Source organism: Saimiri boliviensis, chromosome 6 (assembly GCF_048565385.1).
Source record: "Saimiri boliviensis isolate mSaiBol1 chromosome 6, mSaiBol1.pri, whole genome shotgun sequence".
Taxonomy (NCBI): domain Eukaryota; kingdom Metazoa; phylum Chordata; class Mammalia; order Primates; family Cebidae; genus Saimiri; species Saimiri boliviensis.
In genome coordinates, this window is record NC_133454.1 from 23,602,622 (window position 1) to 23,629,411 (window position 26,790).

The 26,790-nt window shown below is 38.1% G+C and overlaps 1 protein-coding gene across 2 annotated transcripts in view; it reads left to right on the plus strand.

Moving 5' to 3' along the window:
* The window catches only part of RSF1 (remodeling and spacing factor 1), a 161,036-nt gene that overhangs the window by 64,304 nt on the left and 69,942 nt on the right, over positions 1-26,790 (plus strand). For both annotated transcript variants that reach the window (XM_003935038.4, XM_074400407.1), the window contains 2 exons: positions 8,027-8,119; positions 14,759-14,964. In XM_003935038.4, coding sequence (XP_003935087.1) covers positions 8,027-8,119; positions 14,759-14,964 — 299 coding nt within the window. The remainder of the gene's footprint in view (positions 1-8,026; positions 8,120-14,758; positions 14,965-26,790) is intronic.

Here is a 26,790-nt window from a genome sequence, read left to right on the forward strand (position 1 = left end):
TGGGACTACAGGCATATGCCACCATGTCTGCCTCATTTTTTAATTTTTTCTAGAGACAGGGTTTTGCCATGTTGCCTAGGCTGGTTTCAAACTCATGGGCTCAAGCAATCTTCCTGCCTTGGTCTCCCAGTGTTTTGGAATTAGAGGAGTGAATCACCACAACAAGCCCTAATTAAAAAAATTTCTAGTAGACATAAAGTCTCCCTACATTGCCCAGGCTGATCTCAAACTTCTGGGTTCAAGTGATCCTCCTACCTCAGCCTCCCAAAGTATACCGGAATGACAGACATTTAGCCACCTACCCCAGCCTCAAATGTCAACTTTTAAATGAGGCCTTCAGTAAGCACCCAATCCAGAGTAGTACTCAAACTTTCTATATCATATTACTCTTTTTTATTTTCAACGTATCATTTTTATTGCTTGATATTGTAGCAGGAGCTGCCATGGGAAACTGATCTCTCGAATACTGAATGGAGAAGGAAGAAGTTTATTTGGCCCAGGAGTCTGAGTGATAATTTGTCCAAAGCTCAGCTTGTCTAACAAAGGAAAGTTCTGCCTTTATATAGGCTTATATTTTAGATATTACACGTGGAAGAATCTTGGGTTTACAGTCTTAGAAATCACGTATGAAAAGAGTTTTGGTTTACAACTTCGGGAATCATATATGAAAGGGTACAGTTTTTGGTTTACAGTTTCAGGAATCATATATGAAAGGGTTCCGGTTTACAGTTTTAGGACTCACATGTGAAAAGGTTTTGGGTTTGATCTTGTTTTAAGTAAAAACAGTGTCTTCCGGAGAGTTTCCCCAAGACCAGGTCTGCCACCTACAGGAAGGTGAAACAGGAGGCGCCAGTCGGCCAGCCTTTTCTTCTATTGAAATGCAGTGTGATAGTCAAAGGGGAAGTTGACCTCAGATGCCTGGGTCTCCTTCCTCAATATTTTCTTACTAGTTTTCCTGTTTGACTGCCTCATAGGATATAAGCACCCAATATGCCCTGCCCATATAGAGCAGGGGAATTGCAATAGTGGAAGAGTTTTACCAAGATAGAACCAGCTAAAGGGAAGACCATAGTCTTAATTATTATTCAGATTAGCCTCCTGTAGCATTTGGGGGCTAGTATTTTTCAAACACAGTTTAGGGGAAGGGGTGGGATGGGTAGGCAGTGAGTGTTTGCTGCTGATTGGTTGGGGGTGCAATAGAAATTATCTTCCTGCATACTTGGTCATTGCTGGGTGGGGCCACAGGTTGGCAGGTGCGGGTGGGGCCACAGTTTGGCAGGTGCAGGTGGAGCCACTGGTCATCAGACATACAAAAAACCTGGAAAGACCTCTCAAAAGGTTGTATAATAGTGATGTTATCTGCAGCATTAATTGGGGAAGTTGCATGTCTTATTAATCTCTGAATAATGGCTGGCAATCCTTCACCTCTACCAGGTGTGTCCAATCTTTTGGCTTCTCTGGGTCACATTGAAAGAAGAATTATCTTGGGGCACACGTAAAATACACTGACATGAATGATAGCTGATATGCTTTTAAAAAATCACAAAAATTCTCATAATGTTTTAAGAAAGTTTACAAATTTATGTAGGGCCGCATTTAAAACTGTCCTGGTGTTGGCTATGCGTTGGGTAAGTTTGCACACCTTAGCTAAATTCAGGCTCCTCTACCCTCCTAGCCTAGTGGTGTCTTATTAGCTTTACAAAGGCAGTTGAGTTTTGGGGCAGGGCCATTATCATTTAAATTGTAAACTAAATGTCTCCCAAAATTTAAGCCCAGGAATGATTAGGGGCAGATTAAAGGCAAAGATGGGAGATGGCTAGATCAGAACTCCCCTTGCCATACTTTCTCAATGATACCGTTTTTGTAAAGGCTATTTTGTTACCAGAAAGGGATCCCAATCCAGACCCCAAGAGAGAGTGCTCTTGGAACTCACACAAATCCATAAGGTAAAATGAAAGCAGGTTGATTAAGAAAGTAAAGGAATAAAACAATGGCTACTCCCTAGGTAGAGCAGCCCTGTGGGCTGTGGGTTGCTCATTTTTATGGTTGTTTTTGATTATATGCTAAATAAGAAGTGGATTATTCATGCCTCCCCTTTTTAGACTGATTGTCATCGCCTTTGTAGACTGTTTTGTGTAGCAGTGAGGACAATCAGAGGTTCTGGAGGGTTTTGGCCAGCTTCTTTACTGTTTTATCAGCAAGGTCTTTATGACCTCCTATCTAATCCTATGGCTTAGAATGCCTTAACCTTGTGGGAATGTAGCCCAATAAGTCTCAGGCTTATTTTGCCCAGCCCCTATTCAACATGAAGCTGCTCTGGTTCATGCCTCTGACAGTTTGTGACCTGGTCTGAGGCGACACCCAAAGTTCATTGTCTCACAGCCAGGGACATCAAGGACATAGACACACAAAGAGTGAGGTTGAGAGTGGAAGTTTAATAGGCGAAAGAGAGACTAGCTCTCAGCTACGGAGAGGGGTCCTGGAAAAATGGGTTGCCAATCCATGGTGAAATGCAAGGGATTTTATAGATGAGTTGGTGGGGAGGTGGTATCTGATCTACATAGGGAATGAAAAACCGGTTAAGATCAGTTGTACCATTCACATGGGGTGAATCTCTGGCAGCCTTCACTTCAGTCTTTTATTATGCAGGCTAGTTTTCAGCCTGAGCTGTTGCCCATTTCTTTATTACTGTACACGTGCTAACCAAAAAGGGAAGATGGAGCTTCTATGCTGGACATGCCTGGCCCCCAGGTAGCCCTTTTCTATTGGCGCGGCTGCCAGCATTCCCCCATGCAAGCTTCCAGCTTCCCTATTTATGTTGGCAGCTCGATTTTTCAGGCTGCTCTTGGGCAGCCTGAAATAACTTCTTGGGCTGCTTTTTGTTAGAAGGGAGGTTCTGCTAAGGACTCTTTTGCCCTCACCATCTGCCTAAATAATTTTTTTGTCTCCTATATCAGTTTCAATGGGTTGTCTTTTTCACCACAGTACCGAAGCTCCTAGACTGGTTATTGCCATATAATCTGTACATGGTAATATTTGTGGAATCACTGGTTGATTATCTTTCAACTTTGTTACTTAATTATAAAATAAAGATTTGGTTCTAAATGATCTCCAAGGACTTCGCTTGTCAAAGATAAAGCCTGACACTAGTTAAAGTGGATAAAGACAGATTTTGTTCAGTAACTACTAGAGTACAAGACGGAGCTGTGCTGTGTTCGAATTTGTGCAGAGGTAACGGGGTGTTTTAAGGAAAAAAGAGGGAATAGGGAGAGGAGTGGGAGGAACGGGAGAGCTTTAGTCAAGTTACGGAAGTGAAAAATTTAAAAAGCAGTGAAGAGCATTGTTGACTTTCTGTGATTATGTCATTTATGTCTTCTAACTAGCATGAATGGAAATTAGGCATCTATCCTCTCACAGAGGCCCTGTTGATTACATTTCAAAGGGTCCTTCAGAAAGATACTCTGGGTCTTAGGAGATACATATGCATCTCAAGAGGGCAGAGGAAGAAGTTAAAATTTTAAGTTTGTTTGTTTAGTAAATGGGAAGGGGAGGTCTGGGACCTGTCTTTAGATGTTGGCTGGAACCCAAAGTAAATTCTTTTGAAAGCCTTGGGTTTTTCCATACTGGAACTTAAGGGGGGCTAGCTCCTCCCAGGGATGAGACCCTAGGCTCTTAGAAGCCATTTCACACCCTCCTTTTAAATTTCTTATGAGTTATCAGAAGGAATTATTGGTAATTTGATTTTTTATATAAACCTAAGATAAATATGTTAATGATCCCACTGAGATAAAGTCTATGTATTTGCCCTATAGGCATGTGAAGTCACTTTTCCTGTGTATATTGAGCTGATATGATACCTTTAAAATCTCCCTTCCTTTCCTCTGCCCAACATTTACTATCCTCATCCTCTGTTTTGTTTACCTGTATGTAGAGGTTAGGAGGAAAAGATGCAGGGGGTATTGGAATGAGAGTAGACTGGTGGCCAGGATGCCTCACTGGCCACATTTTTTACTTTTAGCCTTGCAGACAGCAAACTCTGATTCTGGTATTGTGTCAGGAGAATGATTGTCCCTCAGGCACCATTCAGGGGAACGCAATAGGACCTGACCTGTCAGCTAGATTTATAGAGAATCAAACATAGAACAAGTTTCTTTATTTTTAAAAAAATTTATTTTTATTTTTATTTTTGAGACAAGTTTCACCATGTTGGTCAGGCTGGTTTCAAACTCCTAACCTCATGATCTGCCTCCACCTCCCAAAGTGCTGTGATTACAGGCATGAGCCACCACGCCTAGCCAGAACAAGTATTATAGAATAATGATAGGTGATAATAGGTACAAATTTTATGTCAAGTTGTTCATGTTTTAGATACTAGAACATTCCCTCCCTGAAGAGAAATTGCATGTAAAACCAAATTATAATTATAATGCTTCTTGGTCAGAATCAACTTGGCGCATGGGGAATTAATATAAATTACCAATGTAATTGGGATCTGGTTGCTTCCAGGACCCAAGAATTCACCATTATAGACAGTCTTTGATAGACACAGCTAGTTTCTGGCTCCCTAGGCAGACTATAGCTCATGAGCCAGATCCTGCCTGCTACTTGTCTCAGAAAGCTAAGAATGATTTTTATATATTTAGATGATTGGGAGAAAAAAATCAAAAGAATAATAATATTTGGTGACATGTAAAAATTATGTGAAATTCAAATTCATTATCCATAAACAGAGTGTTAGTGGAATACAGCCATGCCTTTTCATTTACATATATTCTATGGCTGATTTTGCACTATGATAGTAGTTTTGAATAATTTCAAGAGAGACCCTATGGCCCACAATGCCTAAATTATTTGTTGTTTGGGCCTTGAGAAAAAGTTTGCTTACCCCTGGTGTAGATTAAATAGCTTTTCATAAAAATTATTTAGAGTCTTTTTGAATATTCTTTCTATTTGCAAGTTTTATTTGCAGCATTTATTTTGTGGTAACAGTAAGTTATGACTATTTTGTACAGAGCTAGTTAGTGGATTTTTCTTTTTTCTTTTTTTTTTTTTTTGAGACAGAGTTTCACTGTCGTTACCCAGGCTGGAGTGCAATGGCGCAATCTCGGCTCACTGCAACCTCCACCTCCTGGGTTCAGGCAGTTCTCCTGCCTCAGCCTCCCGAGTAGCTGGGACTACAGGCACGCGCCACCATGCCCAGCTGATTTTTTGTATTTTTAGTAGAGACGGGGTTTCACCTTGTTGACCAGGATGGTCTCGATCTCTTGACTTTGTGATCCACCCACCTCGGCCTCCCAAAGTGCTGGGATTATAGGCGTGAGCCACTGCGCCAGGCCAGTGGATTTTTCTTTTAAACATCAAATTGCATAGCAGTATGTCTAAATTGCCCTTGAAGAAATACAAAATGAGTAGTAAATTTATCTTTGAAATCTGCACAACGAAAGTATTGTACCCTAAATACTATGAATAAAGGTCAGTAAATTTAAGTTAAACAGTGTGGGGAGCAAAGGATTTTTATCATCTTTATATCCATTTCTCTTTTTATTTCCTCCCTTTTTACACATAAATGCTAATCAATAGTTGTTAGCTGTTTTTGGAATTTGTGACACTGAGCCATTGGCTGTGCTTCAACATCTGGGTTGTTGGCCAAACTTTGGAGCTATGTCATTTTTCACCTCTAAGGTACCGAGGAGAAGCTTCCCCATACTCAGCATTAGCCTCTTGGATAGTCAGCCAATGTTGTCTTCTTCTAGGGGCCTGGTACTCAACTGAGCACTCAATAAATGCTTCATTCAGATCATAAGCTGAGCTCCGCATTGTTGATTGTCTCTCATTTTTAAAAATTTGAGATATTCACACACTGTAAAATTTACTCTTTGAAAATAAACAATTTAGTGTTTAGTAGTATAGTTACAGGGAATGTGCAACCATCACTGTTATCTTAATTTGCGAACACTTTTATCACTCTGAAAAGAAATTGCATACTTACCAGCAGTCATTTCCCATTCCTTCCTTTCCCTGTCCACTGGAAACTGCTAGTCTACTTTATCTATGTGGATTTGACTATTCTAGACATTTCATATACATGGAATCATGCAATATATGACCTTTTGTGTCTGGTTTCTTTCGCCTAACATGTTTTCAAGCCTCATCCATGCTGTAGTGCGTCATCACCTCATTTCTTTTTATGGCTACATGAAATTCCATTGTGTGATGTACCACAGTTTATTGATTCACCTGTTAGTGGACATTTGGGTTGTTTCCACCTTTTGGCAGTTGTGGATAATACTGCTATGAACATTTGTGTAAAGATTTTTTTATGGACATATGTTTTCTTTTTTCTTGTGTAAATACTTAGAAGTGTAATGGCTAAGTCATATGGTAGCTAAATATTGACATTTTAGGAACTGCCAAGCTGTTTTCCAAGGCAACCGCACCATTTTATATTCCCACTAACAAACTGTAAGCATTCACATTTTTCCGTATTCTCACCAACATTTATTATTATCTTTCTCATTGTGGTAAAATTTCTATTCACATTCTGACATTTTAGCTTTTGATATCATCACTTTAGGGTCTTTCTCATATAATATTTTGATTTTTCCCATTTTCTGTATATCTGGTTTTTTCTCTCAAAAGAAACGTAACACTGTCAGCCAGAGGAAGTGTGATATTCTAGGGAATGGGAAACTCATGCTTCCTGTGAGTCTTTTAAGACTGTTCGTTGTCCATCTGGGCAACATGAAGAAACCCTGTCTCTACAAAAAATGCAAAAATCAGCCAGGTGTGGTGGCACGTGCCTGTAGTCCCAGCTCCTCAGGAGGCTGGGGTGGGAGGATCACCTGAGCCCAGGGAGGTTAAGGTTGCAGTAAGTTGTGATCATGCCACTCTACTCTACCTTGGGTGACAGAGTGAGATCTACCTCAAAAAAACAAAACAAAACAAAACAAAACAAAAAAAGATCCTGTATTGTTCCTGGCCATACTGCTTGTTTTATATTCTTTTTCTATATTAATACTGATTTCCTTATACAAATTGATAAAAAGATGTTACTAGTGCAGGCTAGGAAAAGGGTGACCTACCTGAGAGAGCCAGTTTATTTTTCTCCTGTCTAGCCCATTGCCCGTACTCTAGGATAACCTCTTGCCTTATGTTGGTTCTTCTCTTTTGGTCCTCATTATACTCCTGACTCCTTGAATTGCAATAAATAAGTGAAATTGCTGACATTTTATGTTATTTTATGCCTACTTTAAGGTAATATTATTACTGTTCCCGTTTTATTGCTGAAAAAAACTAGCTCACAGAGGTCATAGAACTCATTTGTATTTCACTGTGTTAACCTCCCTTACTGGCTTCCTCTGACCTCTAGGTTAGGGGAATGCTGCTGAAATGAGAGAAAGCTTCCTGCACTGGCTTTTAAGCGCAGTGGTTATTCAGATCATCTTTCTTTGGCCTGTTACAGAGGCTCTGGTTTGCCTAAAGTACTTGTGTAGAAAGAGAAGCATAGACATTTGCCTTAAAGCCAAGTTACATAAGTTTTCATATACCAAGCAATGGAATTTTAACTTTACCCCCAAATAGGAGAACAGTGAGGTAGAGAGAGGTGTGATTAAAGGTATGTGTACAATTTGGCATGTTTTTTGAACCTGATTCTGTCCTAGGCATGAAGATGAATAGTTTTGTCCTTGCCCTTAAGGAACTTCCAGCCATTTGGAGGGATGGAATCCAATAACTACCCTCATATGGGAAAATGTGTCTATAATGTGTGTATAAAGTTCTTGATAGCAGAGGAGAGAGCCACAGAGATCCCTTCTTACTTTACCTTAAATTCAGTTATCAAACAATAGTAAATATTTTTTATCATTTTAAGTAGTATGCATTTTAGGGTACAATTAGATTGGACTGTTTAGTGTAACCTCTTTCCTTTATAAACATGTATTAACAGAACAGATAGCATAGTTGTACAAGTCTACCAATGTAAATGAAAATTGCTTTCATGTATTAAGATATTAACTTTATCTGACAGATATGCCAAGAGTTTAACAGTACCTGGGCATGGGAGATGGAGAAGAAAGGCTATCTTGAAATGAGTGTTGAATGCAAACTAGCACTCTTAAAGGTAATAAATTTATTGTTACAGTTATTTTAATTTAAAATTTCACTTTTGACTCCTGGTTAAATTGGAAAATAAACAAAAAGTAGACACTTTTATTATTAGTAGACAAGGACAATGTAGTCTTCTATTTTTTGTGACAATCTACTTTAAAGTACTGCTTTTTTCAAAATATATCTATGTTTAATTATCTCTTGTAGGAACAGTAATAACATGGGCAAGCAGTTGCTCCAAATTAGTTTAATTCATTGTTTTCAACCTTCACAATCATTACTATATACTTGTAAACTGTGGATAATTTTCTACTGACTTACTAAATTAGCAGTTTGATACTGTGTTCTAGATGACTAGGAGCATGTCATTTTGTACTTGATAAACCCTCATATAACCAACCGACTTGACTTAAATGGGTCATCTCAAAGGACGCTTTTTTACAAGTTTGAGTTTTCTTTTCCTGCCCACTCCCTACTGTTGGCTCCTAATTAGTAGCAAAGTGGTCAGTATAATACAGGGGAAAAAAATACTCTTTGTGAAAACATTAATGAAGTTTTTGCTGCTTCTAAAATTTATAGTGTTTTGTAAGTAGGTTTATTATTCAAAAGACCTCAAGATTTTATGATGATCCTTAAAATATAATGTCAGTGTACATATTATTATTTTGGAGCTGGATAAGACAATAGGGTAGCTGTTAATTTGCTATTAGATGTTGATTGTTGTTGGAGCCTACACAGAAGTCTTCAAGATCCGTAACATACTTTTCTCAGAAAACCAAAAGTCATGGTAAACTCAGATTTTAGGGTGTACAGTCATGCAGGTTCATCTGTCTCTATACCACCTTGTGGTACCAAGAGGGGTGATTCATTGGGAGTCAAAATAAAGTTATAGAAGTTGTACTCATAACTTTTATTAATCCCAATTTTTGAAATACCTTTTTGTGCATTCTTATAATGTATGTAATACTTTAGTATTATGCATTTAATTACTTAAACATATGTAATTAGTATCACATGTTATATATTAGTGTGTATATTATGCATTTATTGTGTAAATACATAAGAAAGTATATATAATACTTACAACTTTTCAGGGTATGTTGTAAATTTTTTAGTAATAAAGATGCTTGATCAAAAATGTTTAGAGACTACTGAGATACCTGACATAGGTGAAGGCATAAAGGCTGTAATAGGCTCTCTGCCCTGGCAGAGAGTCAGGAAGAAATCTGACTTATACTCTAATCATCTACAAAATACATAACAAAATGTAGTTCTTCCAATCTAGTATGTGAGTATCTTTTTATTAAAAGAATTTTTCAGAGGCAGCTATCAGTGAAAATCTACCTTCCTTGAAAACTGCATATGTCTCAGGCTTTCAGAAACAGTCTTTTGAAGAAGAATGCTAATCCAAAACCTGGAGGAGACAAAGAATTGAAAGTTTTATACCATGACTCCTGAATAACCAACATGTTAAAAACAAATCCAAAGGGAAAATTTAAAAATCTTCAGAGAAATGAAAATGGAAATTCGCCGGGCGCGGTGGCTCAAGCCTGTAATCCCAGCACTTTGGGAGGCTGAGGCGGGTGGATCACGAGGTCGAGAGATCGAGACCATCCTGGTCAACGTGGTGAAACCCCGTCTCTACTAAAAATACAAAAAATTAGCTGGGCATGGTGGCGCGTGCCTGTAATCCCAGCTACTCAGGAGGCTGAGGCAGGAGAATTGCTTGAACCCAGGAGGCGGAGGTTGCGGTGAGCCGAGATCGTGCCATTGCACTCCAGCCTGGGTAACAAGAGCGAAACTCTGTCTCAAAAAAAAAAAAAAAAAAAAAAAGAAAATGGAAATTCAACATGCCAGAACTTAAAAAATCCAGCAAAAGCAAATCTAAGAGGGAAGTTTATAGCAATCAATGGGCATATTAAAAAAGAAGAGGCCGGGTGCGGTGGCTCAAGCCTGTAATCCCAGCACTTTGGGAGGCCGAGGCGGGTGGATCACGAGGTCAAGAGATCGAGACCATCCTGGTCAGCATGGTGAAACCCCGTCTCTACTAAAAATACTAAAAATTAGCTGGGCATGGTGGCGCGTGCCTGTAATCCCAGCTACTCAGGAGGCTGAGGCAGGAGAATTGCCTGAACCCAGGAGGCGGAGGTTGCGCTGAGCCGAGATCGCGCCATTGCACTCCAGCCTGGGTAACAAGAGCGAAACTCTGTCTCAAAAAAAAAAAAAAAAAAAGAAGAAAGATCTCAAATAACAACCTAATGTTATATTGCAAGAAACTAGAAGAACAAACTAAACCCAAACTTAGTAGGAGGAAGAAAATAACCAAGATCAGAGCAAAATTCAGTGAAATAGAGACTAGAAAAAAATTGGTAGGAAAGATAAACAAAACTAAGAGTTGGTTCTTGAAAAGACAAACAAAACCGACAGCCTTTAGCTAGGCTAAGAAAGAAGACCTAAATCAGAAATTAAGGTGAAGACATTATAAGCAATACCACAGAAATATAAAGGATCATAAGAGACAAACTATGAATGTTTGGATGATATAGAAAAATAAGGATAAATACTAGAAGCACATATTTTACCAAGACTGAATTATGAAGAAATAGAAAATCTGAACAGACCAATAACAAGTAAGAAAGTTGTACCAGTGGTCAAAAATGTCCCATCAGAGAAAAGCCCAGGGCATGATGGCTTCACAGCTGAATTCTACCAGACATTTAAAGAATGACTAATACTAGTCCTTCTCAAACTCTTCTAAAAAACTGAAGAGGAGAAAATACTTCCAGACGAATTTTATAAGACCAGCATTATACTGATCTCAAAGCTGGACACAAACACTATAAGAAAAGAAATATTCCAGATGAACACAGATGCAAAAATCCTGAACAAAATAACTAGCAACCAAAGTTAACAGCACATAAATGGGATTATTCACTATAATCAAGTGGGATTTATCCTGGAATGCAAGGATTGTTCATCATATGCAAATCAGTAAATGTGATGTATGGCCAGGTACAGTGGCTCACACCTGTAATCCCAGCACTTTGGGAGGCTGAGGCAGGAAAATCACTTGAGCCCAGGAGTTCAAGTCTAGCCTGGGCAACACAGTGAGACCAGTTTTCTAAAAAATATTTTTAAAAGCTAGCTGAATGTGGTGGCATACACCTGTAGTCCTAGCTACCGGGGAGGTTGAAGCAGAGGATTGCTTGAAGTATGATTGTGCCCCACCCTGGGTGACAGACTGAGACTCTGTCTTTAAGAAATAAATAAACCAGGCAGGGTGGCTCATGCCTGTAATCCCAACTTTTGGGAGGCTGAGGTGGGCAGATCACTTGAGGTCAGAAGTTCAGGAGCAGCCTGGCCAACATGGGGAAACCTATCTCTACTAAAATTACAAAAATTAGCTAGGCATGGTGGTGCATACCTGTAATTCCAGCTAAGACAGAGGCTGAGACAGAAGAATCACTTGAGCTCTGGAGGCAGAGGTTGCAGTGAGACAAGATCATGCCACTGTACTCCAGCCTGGGTGAGAGAGAGAGACTCTGTCTAAAGAATTAAGTAAATTAATTAAGTAAAATTGTGATGCTCTGCATTAAGAGAATGAAGGACAAATATATGATCATATGAATACATGCAGAAAAAAGATTTGAGAAAATCCAACTTTGCTTTTATGATAAAAACTCACAACAAATTAGATATGAAAAGAATATGTATCAGCGCAAGAAAGGTCATGTAAGACAACCCCACAACTTAACATCGTACTCAACAGTGAAAAACTGGAAGCATTTCCTTTAACATCAGGAGCAAGACATGGATACCTACTTGCCATTTATATTCAACATAGTACTGGCAGTCCTAGTCAGAGCAGTTAGTTACAAAAAGAAATAAGTCATCTGAATTGGAAAGGAAGAAGTTAAATTGTCACTGTTTGCAGATGACATGATTATCGTTTTGTTTTGTTTTTGTGATTTTATGTATGAAACATCCTAGAGACTTTACCAACAGACTGTTAGAACTAATAAATGAATTCAGTAAAATTGACAGATGCAAAATCAATATACAAAAATCAGAAGTGTTTCTAATCACAAATCACAAACTATCCAAAAAAGAAATTAAAAAATTCATTACAATAGCATCAAAAAATATTTAGGAATAAGTTTCACCAAAGAGGTGAAAGATCTCTACACTGAAAACTACAAAACATTAATGAAAGAAAAGACAAATAAATGAAAAGATGTCCTGTTTTCATGGATTAGTAGAATTAATCTTGTTAAGATATACAACCGGTTGCAGTGGCTCATGCCTTTAATCCCAGCACTTTGGGAGGCTGATGCGGGTGGCTCATGAGATCAGGAGTTCGAGACCATCCTGGCCAACATAGTGGAACGCCGTCTCTACTAAAATACACAAGTCACCTGGGCATGGTGGCATGTGCCTGTAGTCCCAGCTACTTGGGAGGCTGAGGCAGGAGAATTACTTGAACCCAGGAGGCGGAGGTTGCAGTGAGCCGAGATCACACCACGGCACTCCAGCCTGATGTCAGAGTGAGACTCTTTGTCTCAAAAAAAAAAAAAAAAGAAAGAAAAGATATCCATATTGCTCAAAGTGATCTACAGATTCAAGCAATCTCTATCAAATTCCGACGGCATTGTTCACAGAAATAAAAAACAACCCTCAAATTCAAACGGAACCACAGGACCCTGAATAACCAAAGCAATCGTAAGCCAAAAGAACAAAACTAGAGGCATCATGCTACCCAATCTCAAAATCTACTAAGTTATAGCAATCAAAACAACATGGTATTGGTAAAAAGCAGATACATCAACCACTGTAACAAGACAGAAAGCCCAGAAATAAACCCATGTATTTATGGTCAGTTGCTTTTTGATAGTGGTATCAAGATTACACACTAGGCAAACGACAGTCCATTTAATGAATGGTGCTGGGAAAACTGGTTATCCACATGCAGGAGAATGAAGTTAGACCCTTATCTTACACCGTACACAGATGTTATCTTAGTGGATTAAAGACTTAACTATAAGACCTGAAAGTATAAAAGGACTAGAAGAGTTTAATATTCAAACCATATAACAAACTCAGGCAACAGCAAGAAAACAAATAATCTGATGTAAAAATGAGCAAAGGACTTCCACAGACATTTCTCAGAAGAAGACGTAGTAAATGGCCAACAGATGTATGAATAAATGCTCAACATCACTAATTATCAGGGAAATGTGGATTAAAACCACAATGGGATATCATTTTATGCTTGTTAGGATGGCTATTATCAAAATGACAAGACAAGAGATAACAAGTTTGGTAAACTTGTATAGAAAAGGAATCCTTGTACACTGATTGTGAGAATGTAAATTAGTTCAGCCATTATGGAAAATAGCATGGAGGTTTCTCAAAAAATTCGAAGTAGAACTACTATGATTCAACATTCCACTAGATATATCCAGAGGAAGTGAAATTTGTTTCTTGAAGTAGTATCTCCACTCCCGTGTTTACTGCATCATTAATCACAATAACAAAGATACAGGATCATTCTAAATGTCTGTCAACAGAAGAATGTATAAGCAGCAATTCCCGCTTTTGTGACAACACGTTCAACCTGGAGGATGTTATGTTAAATAAAACAACCCAGGCACACCCCATGATTTATTTCTTAATGTGGAATCTAAGAGTCAGACTCATAGAATCAAAATAGAGTGTTGATTACCAGGGATTAGGGAAGTGAGGGGTAGACTTCACTTGTAATGGCCCAAGTTACAAAAAATCAGACAGGAGGAATTAGTTAGGAGATCAGTTGTACAACATGGTAACTGTAGATAATAACAATATATAATATATTTGAAAATTACTAAGACGGCATATTTTAAATGTCTTTACCACCAAAAATTCTAAGTACATTAGGTAGTAGATGTGTTATGTTAATTAGCTTGGTTTAGCCATGCCACACTATACACATATATCAGAATACCATGGTGTATACGATAAATATATACAATTTTTATTTGTCATTTATGAAATAAAATGTAAAAAAATAAAATAAAATTTTTAAATAAAAAAATGTTTCTGGCAACAGGGTCTTGCTCTGTTGCCCAAGCTGGAATACAGTGGCGAGATCACAGCTCACCACAACTTCAACCTTGCAACCCCCTAAATAGCTGTGCACCACCATACCTGGCCAATTTTTGTATTTTTTGTAGAGATGGGGTTTCACCATGTTGCCGAGGCTGGTCTTTAACTCCTGAACTCAAGTGCTCCTCCTGCCTTGACCTCCTCAAGTGCTGGGATTACAGATGTGAGCCACCATGCTGGGCCTAAAACAAAAAATCTTATACCATGAGATGATTTGAGAGTTTTTAGTGCAAACAGGCTCATTGCTTTTGAAATAAAACTTAATTTGTGTGTCAGTGGTTGTGTTAAACCTATAAATTAGTATGATATTAATACAAAATGTTATCTGAAAATATTGACTGTTCTAAACAGTTTGTATGAAAGTGGGGAGAGGCTAGTGAAAGAAGGAATATAGTATATGTGTTCTGTCTGCCACTTTCCCTGAATCAGTTCTACGGTTGTATCATATTTATTGTGATGGAGAAATATTTGGGAGGTATTTTAAGCCATGTTATGACTATTTTTTCAGTACCTCTGCGAGTGTCAGTTTGATGACAATCTCAAATTCAAGAATATTATTAATGAGGAGGATGCTGATACTATGCGTCTCCAGCCAATTGGGCGAGACAAAGATGGCCTCATGTACTGGTACCAATTGGATCAAGATCACAATGTCAGAATGTACATAGAAGAACAAGATGATCAAGATGGCTCTTCATGGAAATGCATTGTCAGGTATCTTTTATTGGAAACTTTTTACACTTATTTGTGTGTTTTGTACATTGATCTCGTTTTGACTAGGATGTTATTTATGAGACAGAAGTGGTTTTTCTCTGTGTAGGTTTTGGGAATTTTCAGGGCCTCACCTAGTCTCCAGCACAGTACCCATAGTATGCACTTGTTTTTTTATTTGTCAAGTCAATGAATATATTTAGCAGTTCAGTCCATATTATATACACGTATTTTTCAGGAAGCCAAAATCTGAATAATTATAAATAATATGGACAGAAAAATACATTGTTAGACAAAAGCACAAGAAAAGCATTGTTTGGTTCTTACTTAGCTATACTTTTCTATTTGGCATTAACTGTTTCTAATTATTTAATTTGTTCAATTCACTTTGAGACAGTATATTTTCTATTTGCTGTGCACATATTTATTGAAGTTCTGAGGAAATCTGGGGAACATTGCACTTTTTTGTCATAGTTCTCTTTTTAAAAATCTTGATTTTTTTTATTTGTATTGACAAATATATTTTAACAGAAACATTTAATATATAACCCTGAAATATAATTTAAAAAGAAACATGGTTTATATATGAAATAATAGCTGTAAAAAAAAAATGAGTAATACTAGGACCTTTATTCAGAATCTTTGTGTCTTTAATTGTCATTATAACTTTATTATTTAGAAATAGTCTACCAATACCACAGTATATGTTAATTTGGAAACTATAAGGGGTCGTGTAAAGTAGGGGAAACTCATGGATATCTAACTGCTAGCTTATGAAAAACTTCCTTGACGTTGACTCGTATCTATTTTTTGCCCCATTTTTAATTTCAGCAGATTTCTGTTAGTATTTATTAATGCTTTGAAGAAATAACCTATAGAAAAGTTCAGTTTTCATTCCCTAAGAATAAATGTGAATTGATTAATCTCATGAGAAATTGTTTTATAAGCATATATCATTACATTAAATTCCTTGTACTTGCTAAATGGAGGTAAACAAAGTAGTCCTAAAGCAAAATTTATTTACCATTTCCCCTGTAAATACAAAGATTAAGTATGGTCTATTCATGACATTATACCACTGTTTGTATTATTTCCCATGTTAACCTTGTGTAGTTGTTTAAAACATTCTTTTTTCTTTGTCGATGAAGAAAATATGACAGGGAAATATCAATTACTGTTGATCAGTTATACTTGTTTAAAATAATGTTCAATGGGCCAGGCGCCGTGGCTTATGCTTGTAATCCCAGCTCTTTGGGAGACCGAGGCGGGAGGATCACAAGGTCAGGAGTTTGAGACCAGCCTGGCCAGCATGGTGAAAAATTAACCAGGCATGGTGGCACATGCCTATAGTCCCAGCTACTTGGGAGGCTGAGGCAGGAGAATTACTTAAACCTGGCAGGCGGAGGTTGCAGTGAGCCGAGATTACGCCACTGCACTCCAGCCTAGGTGACAGAACAAGACTGTCTCAAGAAAAGAAAAAAGTCTAAGGTATACTGTTTTAAGTCGATTGTACCTTAATGCATGATGTGAGATTTTAGAGTTAACAATTGTGTTTGAATCTGGATTCGCCCATTTACCATCTATAGACACATTACATTTGTCCCTTGGTATCCATGGGGCACTGGTTCCAAGACCCTAATGGATAACAAAATCTGCAAATGCTTGAGTCCCTTACATAGTATTTGTGTATAGCCTATGCACATCCTCCCATATGCGTATAATACTTAATGCAATGTAAATGCTAGGTATAAAATTGTTTTACTCTATTTTTATTTATTTTTTTTTTTTGGTTGTATTAGTTTTATTTCTTTCCAGATAATTTCAATCTGTGGATATGGAGGGCTAACTGTACCTAATTTTTCTGAGAGTTACATTCCAGTACTTTAAAACAAAGATGATAATACTTCCTCAGAAAGTTGTAGTGAAGAATATATGAGAAATGGTGTTGGCACTGTAATATATGCTCAGTAAATCTTTTTTCTTTTTGTTTCCCCCTTTTAACTATTTGCTTTTCTTACAACATTTCTAACCCCAAAGATTGAGATTAAGTTTCTTCACGAAAGAAATATTTATCAGCAGAAAGGTCAGAAAATTCCACTGGTGTTACTTTTGCCTCTTCTCATCTTTGACTGTTTCTCCATGTTTTATTCCTTGGGCTTCTGCCTTTTTTAAACACACACACACACACACACACACACACACACACTCTCTCTCTCTCTCTCTCTCTCTCTCTCTCTCTCTCTCTCTCATTCTTGATCATTTCTCCATGTTTTATTCCTTGGGCTTCTGTCCTTTACATACACACAACCATTGACCATTTCTCTGTGTTTTATTCCTTGGGCTTCTGCCCTTTTGAAACACACACACACACACACACACACACACACACACACACACACACTCAACACACATAAAACTTTCCATTTGTTAAAATTTGTTTTTGATCAACATAAAATGGTGTGTATGGTAATTGTTCAGAAGGAAATGCTTATGTAGAATAATGCCTGCACAGAGTTTTCTCTCTCTTTTTTCTTTTTCTTTTTTTTTTTTTTTTGTGACAGGATCTCGCTTTGTCACCCAGGCTGGAGTGTGGAGTGCAGTAGTGCAGTCTCAGCTCACTGCAACCTCTGCCTCCTGGGTTCAAGCAACTCTTCTGCCTCAGCCTCCCAAGTAGCTGGGATTACAGGTGTGCGCCACCACGCCTGGCTATTTTTTGTACTTTTATTAGAGATGGGGTTTCACCATGTTGACCACACTGGTCTCAAATTCCCAAGCACAAGCTATTCACTTGCCTTGGCTTCCCAAAGTGCTGGGATTACAGGCATGAGCCACCAGGCCCATCCTATAGTTTTCTCATTTTAACAACCATAGACTTCTTTAGAAAACTGGGTTATTTTTAGCCATTTTGATGACATCTATGAATACATATATTCCTATCTACAGATGAGCCAGGGAACATTGCCCAAATAATATAGAAATATTTGGGACCATTGAGAAACCATTTGGTTTATTGACTCTGATGTTGTACAATGAAATTCAATTTTGAAACACCTGATTGTCATACTAACATTCTTTTAATTAAATTTATAACTTCTCTTACATACCTCCTTGTGAAATAGGCACTATGCTAAGCAATTGGGGATGTACTAGTGAATAGATGGCTCTAAGATCTCTAAGAGGGGCTTCAGGCACCTGTGAAAGGCTTCAACTTATAAAGAATAGAATATTAGCCGGGCGCGGTGGCTCAAGCCTGTAATCCCAGCACTTTGGGAGGCCGAGGCGGGTGGATCACGAGGTCAAGAGATCGAGACCATCCCGGTCAACATAGTGAAACCCCGTCTCAACTAAAAATACAAAAAATTAGCTGGGCATGGTGGCACGTGCCTGTAATCCCAGCTACTCAGGAGGCTGAGGCAGGAGAATTGCCTGAACCCAGCGAGGTTGCGGTGAGCCGAGATTGAGCCATTGCACTCCAGCCTGGGTAACAAGAGCAAAACTCCGTCTCAAAAAAAAAAAAAAAAAAAAAAAAAAGAATAGAATAGAATATTAGATGTGTATTTTCTGGGGAAGGACGGTAATTTTTCTCAAGTTTTCAGTCAGATCTGTTTATGCTTATTATAAATGAGATGTTCTATGACATGGCATTTCAGTTAGCTTTAACTCAATACAGTGGAACTATTACTGACATAGTAAACTGTCTTGTCCACATAGGTCTCTCATTGTTGCAAAGGTTTAATGTAGAAAGCATTGTAATAATTTTTGCCTCCTCATAAAAATAAGATCTTAGTTGTCACTAATAGGTATTTAGTACCTAAAATAATGTGGAGCATCATCTCATTTGACTTGGATGAGATCATATCTAGAGCATAGTATTTCTCTTTAAATGGCAGACTCTGAAAGAAACATTAGTGTAGTAAAGACCTTTATGGGAACAACCACAAAGAAGATGATTGAATGAACTCAAAATGCCGTATCTAGCAGAAATTTACTCAGACATAAATGTCTTCAAACATTTAAAGGATTGACTTGTAGAACAGTATCTCAAAGGCTGAGCCTTTGATTACTGGATTCAAATAATGGGGAAGCAGAACTGAGTTTGAAAGAAGCGAGAATGTTTGTTTTGCATTTTACATTGCAGGGGAATGATTGTCTTAAGGCTAATAGATGTTGTCAAAGCATTTTTCAATTAAATGTGCAAGTTTATGTGGAGTTTTGTAGGAGGCACTAATCTTTTTAGCAAGAGTTCTCTTTAGAAAGTCACATAATAAGGAAAGAGCAAGTAAAGCAAAGATTTTGACTTTTTCATTTAATAGGTTACCTTTAGGTGTTTTAGTAAATATTTTACTAGTAAATTAAAAGCCTCTTGTTTTTTCTTAAGACAATTTATTTAAAGTAATAGTATTATTTCTTGGCCATTAGCTGGTGTTGGAAATGTGTTTCTGCATAATTCTTAAAAGAGGGTTATATAACAAAAATTACCTAGTCTTTAGGGTTTCGTTTTCTAAAGCCAGTAAGTCAGCTGTCTTAATGACTGATAAATGTAGAAATATAACTGAGCTTTGCAAACTAAAAATCAAATGGAATATTTTTGAATGAGAATTCATCAAAAAGGAATAGTTTTGCATAGTTGATCTTCTACTGAAATTTAATACCATAACATCACCACAGTCTTGAAACTTGTACTGTTAGGTAGCATCTTCCAATTCTCCTTGTTGCAAAATTAATAATACATTTTAGATTAATGGATACATAGCAGTTAATTTATATATAAAGAATTATACTTTTAAGTTTAAACAAGATTTAGTATGTGATTTACAAAACAATAAAAGTAGTAAGTTTCGTCATACCATATGAAATTGTTAACATTTGAGCATTTTGACCTATAAAAATGGTGCTTTCACATGGCTCAACCAAGTATTATAACAGGTTTCAATAGCAAAAATATTTAAGCTCCAGCCAGTGTCCCGCTTATTCCAGTTAATGTTTAAAACAGAATTGCCACAAAAGTATTTGTTATTTCATCTCTAGTTTAGGCCTCAGTGAAAGGAGATAAAAGTACCAAAAAAATTTTTTTACATCTAATCAGATATGATGTAGTAAGTGATTTTATTCACCCCATGTGGTATGTTAATAGAATTTGTTTAGGAATAAACAAGATAGGCTCAGCCTGATGGCTCATGCCTCTAACCTCAGCCCTTTGGGAGGCTGGGGATGGCAGATTGCTTGAACCCAGGAGTGTGAGACCTGCCTGGGCAACAAAACAAAACCCCGTCTCTACAAAAAAATACAAAAATTAGCCAGGTGTGGTGGCACTTGCCTGTAATCTCAGTGACTTGGAAAGCTGAGGTGGAGGATTGCTTGAGCACAGGAGGTTGAGGCCTCAGTGAGCTGAGTTTATACCACGGCACTCTAGCCTGGGCAACAGAGTAAGACCCTGTGTCTCAAAAAAAAAAGAAAAAGAAAAAGAAAAAAAGGTAAGCAAAGTTGTAAACATAACAAAGTTGTAGTGTTTGGTTATTAATGATAAGAGAATTTTAGCAAATAAAGACCTTAGACCAGATTCCATCATAAGCTTCTTCAGGATCTAAGTGGTACTACAGAAACTACTTTTATACCAAGTATACTAAGGAAGATAAAGTTTATATGCAGACTGTTGAGCAGTTACTTCTTCATGTATACATATAGCCAGTATTCATACAAAAAAGTGCTTAGCATCATTATTCATTGCAGAATTTCCAATTAAAATCACAATGAGGTACTACCTTACTTCCATTAGAATTAGTAAAATGAAAATGGCTTACAGCACCAAATGTGAGCAAGGATGTAAACCAACTGAAATTCTTAGACCTTGTTATAGATGTAAAATGATGCAATCACTTTGCAAAACAGTTTGGCAGTTTCTTTAAATGTTAACAAACACTTATCCCAAAGCCTGTAAATTTCATTTCTGAGTATTTATGTTAGAGAAATGAAAACATGTTTACAAGAAGCCTTGTATAAGAATGTTCATAGCATCTTTATTCTTAACATCACTCGTACAATGAATTATTACTAAGCAATAAAAAGGGATGACCTATGAAGCTGTATGGATCTGTCTCAAAATTCCTTGTATGTGAAAGAAGCCAAAAAGTACATACTGTTTGATTCCATTTGTGATGTTTTGAATTAATAAAACAAATAATCTATTGTATTAGTCCATTTTCATGTTGCTGATAAAGACATATCCAAGACTGGGCAATTTACAAAAGAAGTTTAATTGGACTCACAGTTCCACATGGCTGGGGAGGCCTCACAATCATGGCATAAGGCAAGGAAGAGCAAGTCATGTCTTAACATTGATGGCAGCAAGTGAAGAAAGAGAGCTTGTGCAGGGACCTCCGATTTTTTAAAACCATCAGATCTCCGTAAGACTCATTCACTTCACAAGAACAGCACAGGAAAGACCCACCCCCATAATTCAATCACATTCCACCAAGATTCTCCCACAACACATGGGAATTGTGGCAGTTAAAATTCAAGATGAGATTTGGGTAGGGACACAGCCAAACCATATCATTCTGCCCCTGGCCCCTCCTTAAAAAATCTCATGTCCTCACATTTGTAAAACCAAACGTGCCTTCCCAACAGTCCCCCCAGAGTCTTATCCCATTTCAGCATTAACTCAAAAGTCCACAGTCCAATGTCTCATTTGAGACAAGGCAAGTCCCTTCCACCTGTGAGACTGTAAAATCAAAAGTTGCTTCCTAGATACAGTGGTAGTATAGGCATTGGGTAAACACAGCCATACCAAATGAGAGAAATTGGCCAAAACAGAGAGGCTACAGGCCCCATGCAAGTCCAAAATTCAGCAGGGCAGTCAAATCTTAAAGCTCCAAAGTGATCTACTTTGACTCTATGTCTCACATTCAAGTCACATTGATGCAAGTGCTGGGTTCCCATGGTCTTGGGCAGCAGCGCCCCTGTACAGCCTCCCTCCTGGCTGCTTTCATGTGATGGCATTGAGTATCTGTGGCTTTTCCAGGCACACAGTGCAAGCTGTCAGTGGATCTACCATTCTGGGATCTTCGAGGACAATTGTCCTCTTCTCACAGCTCCACTAGATGGTGCCCCAGTAGGAACTCTGTGTGAGGGCTCTGACCACACGTTTCCCTTCCACAGTGCCCTAGCAGAGGTTCTCCATAAAGGCCTCAACCCTGCAGAAAACTTCTGTCTGGGCATGCAGGCATTTTCATACATCTTTTGAAATCTAGATGGAGGTTTCCAGTTCCAAGTTCTTGATTTCTGTGCATTCACAGGTTCAACACCACATGTAAGCTGCAAAGCCTTGGGACTTGTACCCTCTGAAGCCACATCTCGAGCTCTACATTGACCCCTTTCAGCTATGGCTGGAGTGGCTGAGATGCAGGGCACCAAGTCCCCAGGCTGCACACGGCATAGGGACCCTGGGTCTGACCCATGAAACCATGTTTTCCTCCTAGGCCTCCAGGCCTCTGATGGGAGGGCCTGTCTGTTGTGAAGACTTCTGACATGCCTGGAGACATTTTCCCCATTGTCTTGGGGATTAACATTTGGCTTTTTCTTATGCCAATTTCTGCAGCCAGCTTGAATTTCTTCTCAGAAAATGGGATTTTCTTTTCTATCACATTGTCAGGCTGCAGATGTTCCAAACTGTGTGTGTGTGTGTGTGTGTATGTATGTGTGTAGATGGGAGTTCACCATCTTAGCCAAGCTGGTCTTGAACTCTTGACCTTGTGATCCACCTGCCTCGGCCTTCCAAAGTGCTGGGACCACAGGCATGAGCCACCGTGCCCAGCCTGATGTTTCAAACTTCTATGCTCTGCTTCATTTATAAAACTGAATGTCTTCAACAGCACCCAAGTCATCTCTTGAATGCTTTGCTGCTTAGAAATGTCTTCCTGCTTAGAAATGTCTTCCTCCAGATACCCTAAATAATCTCCCTCATGTTTAAAGTTCCACAAATCTCTAGGGCAGGGGAAAATGCCACTAGTTTCTTGGCTAAAACATAACAAGTCACCCTTGCTCCACAAAAATTCCCTCCTGTTCTTTGGGAAAAAGTTCCTCATCTCCATCTGAGACTTCATCGGCCTAAACCTTATTGTTCATATTGCTGTCAACGTTTTTGTCAAAGCCATTCAACAAGACTCTGGGAAGTTCCAAACTTTCCCACATTTTCCTGTCTTCTTCTGAGCCCTCCAGATTATTCCATCCTCTGCCTGTTACTCATTTTCAAAGCCACTTCAACATTTTCGGGTATCTTTTCAGCAGCGCCCCACTCCCGGTACCAGTTTACTATATTAGTCCATTTTCATGCTGCTGATAAAAACATACCCAAGACTGGGCAATTTACAAAAGAAAGAGGTTTAATTGGACTCACAGTTCCCTGTGGCTAGGGAGGTGTCAGAAACATGGCAGAAGGCAAGGAGGAGCAAGTCATGTCAACGGCAGCAGGCAAAGAGAGAGCTTGTGCAGGAAACTCTTGTTTTTAAAACCATCAGATCTCATGAGACTCATTCACTTATCACAGCAACAGCACAGGAAAGACCCACTCCTATAATTCAGTCACCTCCCACTAGTTGACAGCATGTGGTGTGGGTATTGTGGAAGTTAAAATTCAAGATGAGATTTGGATGGGGACACAGCCAAACCGTATCATCTATGGTTATGGTAATCAAAACTGATTTCTTCTTGCTTTGGTGTGGAAAAGAAACTCAGTAGAAAAGGACAGGAGGGAATTTTTGTGGGAATAGTTGTATTCCTTATGTTGATTGTGGCATGGATTATGCAATATATGCATTTGAAAGAACTGATGAACTCAGTGCTTCACATAGTTTATATTACAATATGTGAATCATACCTCATTAAAAATGCTTTCAAAATTGGTAATGGTTTGACAGTTATTTTCAAAAACCTGAATTTGAAATATTATATACAGTTTTCATGTACTCATAAACTGTATGAATGCATTTCTAAACCTAATATATATAAAACCTGCTAATACAGCACAGTGATTAAGCTGGGCTCTAAAGTCAGACTATCCGAAATTCAGTCTTTCTAAATTGTACTAACCTACCTTAGGCAAATTACCATACCTCTCTGTGTATCCTCAGTTTCCTCAGTTGTAAAATAGGAGTAATTTAATACTTATTTAATTAGGTTATATTGGAATTATATGAACTAATTCATATAAAACTCTTGGAATAATTAATGCTTGAAACAGAGTACTCATTCACTAATGTTAACATCTTAGATTAATAGTACTGCTATTGATAGTACTAATTAATGCCTTTCTTCTGTTTTCTTGGCCTCCATATTTTTTTTTCCTACTGAGTAATTTGGAATTTATACCGAGAAGTTGGAATACTGTTGTTCAACCATGGAATCATAAATTTAAAATATTTTTAAAAGACTTGTTATATTTATTCTGTGCTGCGCTCTGTAGATGTGAAAGATATGAAGACCTGGTCCCATTTCTTAAGGAGTTCTTGTTATGGGAGAAGGGTACAGGAAAGTATTAGATAATACAGAGTCACAAAGTCTGTGATGGGGATCATCAAGGGTGCTGTGGAAGAACCAGATACTTGCCTCATACTTGGCAGAAGATAACACCTATGCTTGACTCTTTTTGTGGGGAGGTGGGAGTGTCTGTTTCTTTTTGTTTTGTTTTGTTTTTTCATTGATTCTGATATATTTAGCACTGACCACTAATTCAAACTCTGAAAAACTCCTAGGCTGGTAGAAATCATATGTCTCAATAATAATGATTAGGATGATGTGTTTCATTTCACTGAAGTCTAAATTAACTTAAGGTACATATAGGAAAACATAAGAGTTTAGAATCTGATTAAGTCAAAGTCAGTAACCAGTCTGCCCAAAACTAAGCCATGAGCCTTTCTACCCTAATATGAGTGTCTCATCTCAGTTAATAGCAGCTACATCCTTTCATTGGCCTTACCCTATGGAATTTGTCAATAGAATTTCTTTAGGAATGAAAAAGATAAGCAAAGATGTAAATATAATCAAGTGGTAATGTTTGGTTATTAATGATGAGAGAATTTTAGCAAGTAGAGACCTTGGACCAGATTTCATCAGGTGCTTCTATAGGATCAGAGTGGGACTAAAGAGATATGTCTTACACAGTGTGTAAATCCCAAGACCTAAAACCATGGAGCACATTCCTAACTTTGCTTTTTCTCTCACTCCACATCTACTCTAACAGCAAATCCAATCATCTCTTTATGCATAATTGTATCTAGAATTTTATCACTTCTTATCTTATTCATAGCTACATTCTTGTCCAAGCCATCATCTCTTTTTTGTAAAATACATACAATTGAGGCTGGGTGCAGTGGCTCACGCCTGTAATCCCAGCACTTTGGGAGGCCGAGGCAGGTGGATCACGAGGTCAAAAGATCGAGACCATCCTGGTCAACAAGGTGAAATCCCATCTCTACTAAAAATACAAAATTAGCTGGGCATGGTGGTGCGCACCTGTAATCCCACCTACTCGGGAAGCTGAGGCAGGAGAATTGCTTGAACCCAGGAGGCGGAGGTTGCGGTGAGCCGAGATCGTGCCATTGCACTCCAGTCTGGGTAACAACAGTGAAACTCTGTCTCAAAAAAAAAAGAAAAAAAAAAAAAAAATATATATATATATATACACACACAATTGAGTAGTTTTTAGTATTTTTACAAGTTATGCGACCAGTACCACTATCTAACACCAGAATATTTTTCTCACTCTAAAAAGAAAATCCTGTACCCATTAGCAGTTATTCTTCCCCTTTTCCTATCCCTTGACAGCCACTGGTTTTACTCTGTGTCCATAATTTGCCTATTCTTCACATTTCATATACATAGAATTATGTAATATGTGGCTTTGTGTGTGTGGCCATTTTCTTTCTTTCTTTCTTTTTTTTTGTTTAGATGGAGTTTTGTTCTCGTTGCCCAGGCTAGAGTGCAATGGTGCCATTTCAGCTCAGCGCAGCCTCCTGGTCGCTGCAGTTTCCACCTCCTAGGTTCAAGTGATTCTCTTGCCTCAGCTTCCTGAGGAACTGGGATTACAGGCATGCACCACCATGCCTGGCTAATTTTGTGTTTTTAGTAGAGATAGTGTTTCTCCATGTTGGTCAGGCTGGTCTCGAAATCCTGACCACAGGTGATCCTTCCACCTCAGCCTCCCAAAGTCTTGAGATTACAGGCATGAGCCATTGTGCCTGGCTGTGTGTGGCCACTTTCAAATAGAATAATCTTTACAAGGTTTAATCAGAACTTTAGTCCTTTTTATGGCTGAAAGTATTTCCATATGTAGATATGTTAGATTTATTTATTCATTCTATACTTGTCTTTGAGAGCGTAATTGGAATTAGCCAGGGGGAACACATTCCAGGCTAAGAGAGCAGAAGTGCAGTCACCTGATATCCTAAGAAAGCATGATATTTCAGAGGGATATCTGATTTAACATGCCTGAGAGAAGAAAGCATATGCAGAACAGAGAGCAAGTGAAGGAGGGGGAGCAAAACAACTGGATTGTTATTAGGTTGTATAATCTAAAAGATTCTATAGATAGGGTTAAGAAATTTGAATGTGATTTGAGAGAATTCATAAAAATTCCCTCTAGTTCAGATTTAGGATTTTTAAAAATGATTCAAAATAGGGAAAAGCCAAAAATGGGTAGTTTTCTGTTTTCATATAATAATGACTACTTTAGGATGGTGTTTGAATACATTAATCTAGATTAATAGACTTTTAGGGAGTTGTTCTTTAATAAATTTTACTGCTGAATTCCCTTTTTGCTTAAAGTAGTGGAAG